This window comes from Macadamia integrifolia, chromosome 9, assembly GCF_013358625.1.
Source record: "Macadamia integrifolia cultivar HAES 741 chromosome 9, SCU_Mint_v3, whole genome shotgun sequence".
In the NCBI taxonomy this organism is placed as follows: Eukaryota; Viridiplantae; Streptophyta; class Magnoliopsida; order Proteales; family Proteaceae; genus Macadamia; species Macadamia integrifolia.
In genome coordinates this window covers 30,553,294-30,562,244 of record NC_056565.1, presented here as the reverse complement: position 1 = coordinate 30,562,244, position 8,951 = coordinate 30,553,294, and the positions used below count along the sequence as shown (strand labels likewise).

At 39.8% G+C, this 8,951-nt stretch overlaps 1 protein-coding gene across 1 annotated transcript; it reads left to right on the top strand.

Moving 5' to 3' along the window:
* Positions 1–1,914: 1,914 nt before the first annotated feature.
* Positions 1,915–8,536, top strand: LOC122088924 (protein OBERON 4-like). Its single transcript, XM_042658303.1, has 2 exons — positions 1,915–5,363; positions 7,679–8,536. The coding sequence occupies exons 1-2, from the start codon at positions 2,264–2,266 to the stop codon at positions 8,248–8,250; spliced, it is 3,672 nt and encodes a 1,223-aa protein (XP_042514237.1). The 5' UTR covers positions 1,915–2,263; the 3' UTR covers positions 8,251–8,536.
* Positions 8,537–8,951: the final 415 nt, after the last annotated feature.

Sequence of the window (8,951 nt, the reverse complement as noted above, 5' to 3'; positions counted from 1 at the left end):
ATTCTAAACCCAAATTAGTGCAAGAATTGGCTCAACCTTAATCAGTTAAATGAAAAAAAATATAGTGTGAAAGGAATCAAATGTGTGAAAAGCTCAAGATCTTTCATCATTAAGGTTTTGACACTAATTTTTACTAAGACTGAGTAAATGTAAAGACTTGACATATTAGAATTAAAATCTCAAGGAAAAATAATCTTTATCGAACTGTTAGAATGAAATGTTTTCATGTAGTAAGTGGGAAGACAAAGAGATTGAAAGCATTGGTGAAAATTTAGGTTTTGACTTGAGTAAATCGAATCAAAATTTGGAAAATTTTGGTCAAGAGTCATGTAGACTCAATCATGATAAAAAATGATAAGACTGAGTCATGAATTGTCCAAGTCAAATAAGTGTTAGTCTTTTTTTCCTAAGTCACTATTAACTTGACCACTCTAATTGTTTTTTAAGTACAATAAAATTGGTTCACTATTTCAGTAGTTGGCTTATGTTGGTGAACATGTTTGTAATGATATAGGATCAAAATTCAATGATATGTGTTTCGCTCTCTTCTTGATCTATTTTTATTTACTTATATCTAGCTATTGTATTAAATTAAAAAAAAAAAAAAAATGTAACACGCCTTCAATAGGTTGAACATGCCAAGTCACCATATCTTTCTAAAAGATGAGTCGAATCAGAAAATCTGATTTTCCAACTATGGTTGAAAGTAGATTCTCTTTAAAATCTATTCTATCATGTCCAATCCTAACCTTTCTTAGTTGCCACTACACCCTTAATTTATAAAGAGGGAGGGTTCAGGGAGTGCACCAATAAAAATTATAAAAAAAAAAAATAACATCACACGTTAGAGGGTAGAAAAGTCATTTAATGTGAAGGGGAGAGAGACATACACAAATGTGTTAGTGTACCCTACCTTAATGAGTTTGATGACCTTTTCCCTTTAAAAGATACAAGATCCATCCTAACCATGGTTTAAAAACTTCAGATCAATCAGGGGTAATATCAATCTAATAGCGATTTTGATTGGATTGACCGTCTCCAATATTCTTTTCCCTTACTTTTTGTGCAAGAGAGCCTTGTCGGTTTGGCGTAGGAAACACTAGACCAATAAACCAATAGAGAGCACATTCAACACAAGTCAAGGAGGGGCATCATGAACTTTTCACACCTTACACAGTCTAGGCATTTCCTGTGCCAAACATGTAGATTTATTTTTTCCTTATTTTTTAATAATAATAAACTTTTTATTACTATTTTACCCTTATACCTTATTAGTGGATCGATCAAGGTAGACATCGATACCAATCCAATCCGAGTTTTAAACCCATGATATCCTACATCAATTAGATGTAGGGATGTAAATGGAGAGTCGAAAATCAGAATTCGGTTTGCATCTATACCCATTTAGGTGTATCAATATTCAGATATAGGGTATCCGAATTCAAATTTTGAAGATTTCTGAAGTTTGGACAAGTTCATAGTGGAAAAAATCTAACCAACTTAAAAATATGGATTGAGAAAAAATTGTATTCAATGGAAGAGAGAGAGAGAGGAAGATCCCAATTACACAACTTAAAAATTTAAACTAATAATAAAAAATCCGAATTCAATTCCAATCTGTATTCGGATATGGATATTCATATCCGCTTAGAGACTATCTGCATCCGATTCGATGTGCGGACCGTGGGGTCATATATTGATTGGATCGGGTTATGGATATGTGATGTCCTACACTCCAACGATTCTCCCGAGTCGCAATCCCCAGAAGGCATCAGCGGAGCGAAGGAAGGGTATGCGTATGGTGCACGCTGCGTACTCAAGAATCAGCCTCCAGTATTTCGTCCTTTTCTTTTTCTTACGTCATCTCTAATTAAATACGTTGACTGAGAGATCCCCTTTTTCTTCTTCCAATAAAAACATTTTCTTCTCTCATTCTTCGGTTTTTCCTCTTCTTCAATCTTCATGGATAACTCCAGTAGATTAGCTCTCTCTCGCCGGAAATTCGTTGTCGGAAAACGTTTAACGACGATTACCAGTCTTCTCCGGTTGCCGACTGTACGTACATGACTGGTAACACTTTAGTTTTCTCTTGGTTCGTTTGTTAGGGTTTTTGATTTGCTTGCTAATGATGAGTTAGGGTTCAGGAATCTTTCTTAGGGCTTCTGGAAACTAGACTTTTTTAAGCTCTCGCATCTAGTTTCTGGTTCTGTTTCAATCTCTTATCTGTGATTTGTTTGGTTACTTTTTCTGTAAATTTTTAAATATGAAAAGATTGAGATCCTATGTTGATGATGTCGATTCGGTTGGTGAGAGAGGGGTTTGCAAAGATTGGGTGAGAAGAGATCAAGATCCAGACCGTTCGTCATCGCATCGGCGTTTCTATTCAAAAGCTGAAAATGGACGGAAGGGTTTATCTTCGTCGTCTGGGTATGATAGATCAATAGACGATGATCGTGAGATTTCAAGGTCATTGCGGAAGCGTTTGGATGTTGATTCTGATGGCTTTGAGAGGAGAAAGAACTTTGATCGTTATCGGGATTGCGGTGATAGGGATATTTCATTTTCTTCACCTCGGAATCCCTATGTTGGTGAGAGGATTCATCGGTCCGAGAGCTTCTCTGGCTCCAGGCGGGAGTTTCCCAAAGGGTTTAGGTCGGAGAGGGACCGTTTACGGAGAGAAGACAGTGTTTCGTCGTGGCGGAGGTTCAGTGGAAGCAAAGATGTTGACGAAGATACGAGGTTTAATGGCGACTCTGGTAGAGGGAGCAGAGTTGCTTCTGAGGAAAGAGGGAATGTAAGGTCGCCGCAGGGTTCCAGAGATGTTCTAAAGTCGCCTCCTTGGTCGAAGGATTCTGGTGGGGAACAGTCTAAGAGTGTTGATATGAAGAAGAACAAAGAAGTGCAAGGAGGGAGTGGGAGCAGCAGTGAGATTGAGGAAGGGGAACTGCAACCTGAAGCCGAAGCTATACCTGCTCCTGAAGTTGAACTTAAATCCAAACCCCAACATGAAGAACCTGAAACTGAAACTAAGTCTGAAACTGAAGCTGAACCTAAGTCTGAAACCAGACCTGAACCCGCACCTGAATCTGAACCGAATCAAAATGCTGAAGCTCCAGAAGGAGCGAGCCCTGAGAATCATAAGGAATGGCAGAGTGAGCACCATTTCGAGTCAGATATGGATTTGGAGGAAGGAGAGAAATCATCAGCTGAAGAGAAGATGGAGCTTAATGGGGACAATGTTTGTGAAGGAGAACTGGAGGATGGGACAGGGGAGACTGTGACAGAGGTGGTGGAGGAAACAGATGAGGTTCCTGAATGTCAGACAAACTCTAATAATGAATTGGGTTTGAACAAAGAAGCAACAGTTGCAGGTAATGTGGGTGAAGAAGAAGAAGCAAGTGCAAGGGAAGATCCCAACTCTGCTGGCCCCTCCCACCACATGCGAGAGGACCATGGTAGAGAGGAAGCAATCAAGGATGATAATGCTGAGAAGCCACTGCCTCCGGAAGAGCGGTGGAAAGAGGGAAAAGGTATAGATTTGGAAGCTCAGGTGGAGGATATTGATTGGCTTAATTCGAATAAGGAAGTTGCAAAGGAAAATGGAACACCTAAGGTGACTTTGAACCTCATAACCGATAAGCCAACTCAAAATTCCAAGGACAAAGGAAAAAGTCTAGCTGTTTGCTCACCTGATGAAGCTAATTCCATGGAAGATGGTCGATGGACAGAAACAGATGCAATGGCCAGAGTAGAAGATGCTATGGAAGGACCAAGCTGTAGGGGTTTTGAGTTGTTCTCTATTCCTGCTGCAGGAAGGCAGGAGAAGACAAACAATTCTACGCTTAATAAGCTTAAAATGGAGCCACTTGAACTTTCTCTTGGCTTGCCAAATGTTTCATTAGCACTTGATTCCCATGATCCGAAGCCAGCTCCAGGTTCCCCCAGTCATATAAGGAGCGTTCAGTCTGTACCTTCCACATTTTGGACAGGGTCTGATGGATTTACTGCATCAATTTCATTTTCAGGTTCCCAGCCATTCGTTCATAACCCCAGCTGTTCTCTCACACAGAATTCGTTTGACAACTATGAACAATCAGTTGGAAGTCATCCTATTTTTCAGGGAGTTGATCAAATTTCTCACGGTTCCTGGCAGGGACAGTCATCAAATGAGCCTAAACGCAAGGATGTTCCGTTGTATGAAAGGATTTTACTAAATGGCAATGCATCTCAGTCATCACAAAGTGTTTTAAATCATCAAACCATGCAAGGACAAAATCATCTTAAGATTTCTGAGGGAACCTCTGGAGTGCCTGTTGCCTTGGATCGGCAGTCAAGTTTGCCAAGGCGGCTTTCAGGTGTACCATCAAGGAACCAAGATGAAATCAGGTCCCCTGAACATAGTGTTGGTTCTCTTGGAGCTAGATCAGAATACAGTAAGGATAAGAAACGGGTAACAAGAGAGAAAAGTGCCAGCAGTTTATTTCGTAGTAGTAGTCAAAAGGAGATAGAACAGCTTGTTGTAGGTGGAACTGGTTTCGTAGAGAGGATTATTGGCATGATAATTTCGGAGCCAGTACAAGTAATGGCGAGGAGAATTCATGAAATGACAGAACAGTTCATAGCATGTTTAAAGGAGGGCGCGTGCGAGATGATAGTGAATGGAGATAAGCATGCGAAATTATGTTCATTTCAGAAAGCACTGCAGAGTAGATCTGACCTTACTTTAGACATGCTAGCAAAGTCTCATCATGCTCAGTTGGAGATCTTGGTGGCTCTTAAAACTGGAATTCAAGATTTTCTTTACCATGCTAAGGATACTCCTCCTTCTGATTTAGCTGAGATCTTTCTGAACTTGAAGTGCAGAAATCTTGCTTGCAGGAGTTCCCTGCCAGTGGATGAATGTGAGTGCAAAGTTTGTGCACAGAAAAGTGGCTTCTGCAGTGCTTGTATGTGCCTTGTTTGTTCAAAATTCGATATGGCATCCAATACCTGTAGTTGGGTTGGGTGTGACTTCTGCCTTCATTGGTGCCATACGAGTTGTGGCTTACGGGAATCTTATATTAGAAATGGGCATAGTGCCACTGGGGCTCAAGGAACTACTGAGATGCAGTTCCACTGTGTTGCCTGTGATCACCCTTCTGAGATGTTTGGCTTTGTGAAAGAAGTTTTCAAGACTTGTGCAAAGGAATGGAAAGCCGAGACGCTTTCCAAGGAACTTGAATATGTTAAAAGGATTTTTTCTGCGAGTGATGATGTGCGAGGAAAACAACTCCATGATGTCGCTGAGAAGATGCAGGCAAGACTGGAAAATAATAAATCTCGTCTCTCAGACGTTTATAATCAAATAATGGAGTTCCTGACTGGTAAGTGCAAGCAAAGAATTTCATTGGTTGAAATTTGGTATGTGAACATTTGACAATTTTGTGCATATGTTTATAACTTTGTGATTCTGTGTGCAATATTTCCTTTCAAACACTTCCTTATTGTTTTCTTCTTTTTTGTGACCTTTGTGGTGGATTCAACTATGCGATTGATTTTACCTGTATGCACCATGTTTTCTTTCCACTAGGGGCCAATTTTTTCCCATTTACAATATAGTTCTTATCTCATAAAAATATTGGATTATAACCTGTTGGAAGTCTTTCTGTCCTCTCTTTTTTATCCAGTGAAAAATGTTGGTTCCTGATATTCTTTTAGTTAACTGAATGATGACCTTTAATTGGTCCTTTCCTGTAGATGCAACTCTTATTCTCATCACTTTTATATTCCTACAAAGCCTGGGTGTCTGTGACATGAGTGTTCCTTGTGCTCAATGAATCTCTCCTGTTATGTCAATAGAAGTCCCGAAATACTTTAGGTGTCATGACGTACTTTGCTTTTCCAAGTTAAGGTTCCTGGTATTTTGTTAAATGTGCTATGTATGATGTGACAATGTACTCAGTAAGATATTCAGCATCTTTCAGAGATCTTTAGATTTACTCCTTGGTCTCTATTGTTTGTGGCTTCTCCTACCAGGCCTGCGGACTCTATACAGAATCCACTCAAACTTCTATTGGCTTGATTTTGTTCTAGAATCACTAAGACTTGGTTGTTAAAATTGTTTGTTGTTTTCGGTTTTGCATAATCTGTTCACAACAGCTGTTTCTTTGTCTACCGCTTGTTGAGTGTGATAGGTGAAGATTTATAAGGGAAATATCATTTTCACGAGTTAACATATCAAATTGGTGCCTGAATACTAATAACTGTGCTGTCTCACAGCTATGGACATAACTTAAAAGCATATTGGTTTGGCGGATTGATCTGTTTGAAACAATATTGCTTGTTTAGTGGCTTTCAAACCCATCAATTTTTTTATTCAAATGGTTGCATCTGGGTCTCATTTATGGTTGCAGAATCACAACTGAATATGAAATTTTTGGATAAATTGCCTTTTAGGGGTTTATCCGAAGTTCATTAGTAGTTATGTGGATGGTTTTGGAGCTGTAAGGTACTTGCCTAGGTAGGCTCTTTGGGGAATAGGGACCAGAGACTTTGAGGCTTTTGCCCCAAGATTGGCACTTACATGGCCATTGTGATGCCTTTCTAACGGTATCTAGAATCTTTGACGAGATTATTGCTTGCCAATTTGGTAAGCCTTATGTAGTAATATACTAATCTGGTTGAATGACATAGGGATGTAGGCTATATATTGAAGGTAGTGATGAAGGCTTATGGAGTTCTGGGAGGACCTATGCCTGAGAAAATAAAATAGAGATATCAAGAAGTAAGAAATATATAGATAAGTTCCTTGGGTTTTGTGGTTTTATGGTACCTCTGAAGGTTTAAAAGAATGATATCGAGAATATAAAAAGATACATGTAGGTTCGTCGGTTTCATGGCTATAAATCTCTGGTTATGTTTCAGGAGATTTTATCAGGTGCCAAATCAGCAGGCACAGTTTTAATTGTTGTGCAATATGTGGGCTTCTAATGAGGTTGTTATGATATATACACTATTTCCTGTCATAATTTTGCACTTCATAGAGTAGCAGCACCATAATGATGTTCTGACTATATTGACAACCTCTAGATGTTCATAGATGACTGCCAGGAGTATATCGTAGATTGATCGGATCCAGATCCTCTCCTGTACTGGACGGGGTGCAGTGAGCATCCCACGGCTGGTCGGACATGCACCCTAAGGTGCCCCCGGCTGTGAGATGATAACTGATCCCTGTCCAGCATGGGAGAGGATTTTTATGCAATTGAAACAGGCTCTTGGAGTAGGAGGATTATATGGTTTCGGGGGGGGGGGGGGGGGGGGGGGGGTATATGGTACAAGCACAGCAAATTAAAAGGTTGCATACACTAAAAAATGTTGACAAAGAATCCGCTTCAAAAATCTTGAAATGCATGAGAATAAGTTCTTTTCACCCCTGAACTAGAATATTCCAACTTGAAAATAGTTTTTATACGATTTATACTAGTAGGTTATAACCACTGAATAACCACCACTGCTTTCACAAAAGAAATTTTGACCTGCAAAGCATTCAAAAGGAAGCTTCCTCATGGATTGAATAACTGTTTACAGCTGCAGACAAACCTGTCTTTTTTGTCATTTGCAATGTTTCTATTTACTTTTGGAGTTTTGAGACTTGGACATTGCTGTTTATGTCTGTTACTTTCCCCTTTAATTGCAGATAGTGATTCCAAGGTTGGCAACATCTCTACATCTTCCGGAAAGGAGCAATCTCTTAGGAATCCAGAGGTAAACAATGGGGTTCTCGGACCAAGCCAAGAAGCTACATGGTTAACATCTGTTTCAACTGAAAAGGCTGCTCCACGACTAGAAAATGTCAGTGGTGGTGGTCCCAGCTTGGATTGGGATCGGGTAAGTCGGCGGAATGAGGATTCACAGTTGCAGCAGAGTGCTGAAAATAGACCTGTAATGGATGAGTTGGAGAGCATTGTGAGAATCAAACTAGCGGAAGCAAAAATGTTCCAAGCACGTGCAGATGATGCAAGAAGAGATGCTGAAGGCCTGAAACGCATTGCAGTTGCTAAAAATGAAAAGATTGAAGAAGAGTATGCAAGCCGAATTACAAAGTTATGTTTGGCTGAGGCTGAGGAAAGGCGCAGACAAAAGCTCAAAGAACTACAGAACCTAGAGAGAGCACACCGCGAGTACTTCAATATGAAGATGAGGATGGAAGCGGAAATTAGAGATCTGTTGTTAAAAATGGAAACTGCGAAAAGAAACCTAAGTACTTGATATGGTTTATAGACTGCATGTGTTACAGGGGTTCTCATGGATCTCAGGTAACTGTGCCTCCATAGGGTTGAGGTTTGTATAACCCAAATTGTAGCTTTTAGTCTTCTCATTCCCCTTATCGTTTATGTGGTCTATAGGTGTACAATTAGTTTCTCAGGTTAGTTCCTTCTCTTTTGGCCTACTAACTGGAGTTTGTACAGAGAATGCTCCACCTCTTTGTTATGAATGGCTTCCTATGGAAGGGATTTGAAAGAGAAGTATAGAATTCTCTCCTTTGCTGCCCCTAGTTAGATTTTTTTTCTCTTATTTCTGTGCATTAAATGTGAAATCTCTCCACTTTCCAAAAGCCCTAGAATCGGTATATTCGAGGATTATTGTAACAAATCTGTTTACAATTGGTGATCGCATTCTGATCTAAATCGAATTTGAAACTCGGAATCAGGCTTGAGATTGGTCTCCGTTGATTTTTTTTTTTTTTTGAATCATTTCAGAATCGGCTGGAATCAGTTGAACATGGCCATAATCAGCGTGCCTCAATACAGGTAGAATTGGGATTAAATTAGAATTGGTTAGCCCCCATGCCCTCACTCGGTTATTCAGATTCTTGTACAAACATGATCATACGATCATTCGATGCTCTGAGTCTCCAGAGCATAACAGAAGCTTCAGTTTATGCAGAAAAGACCTTAACAGGTCCAAAG

Coding starts and splice junctions, on each gene's coding strand:
- LOC122088924 (XM_042658303.1), top strand. CDS start 2,264: ATGAAAAGATTGAGATCCTATGTTGATGATGTCGATTCGGTTGGTGAG. Junction 5,364..7,678: donor AATAATGGAGTTCCTGACTG/GTAAGTGCAAGC, acceptor CTTTAATTGCAG/ATAGTGATTCCAAGGTTGGC.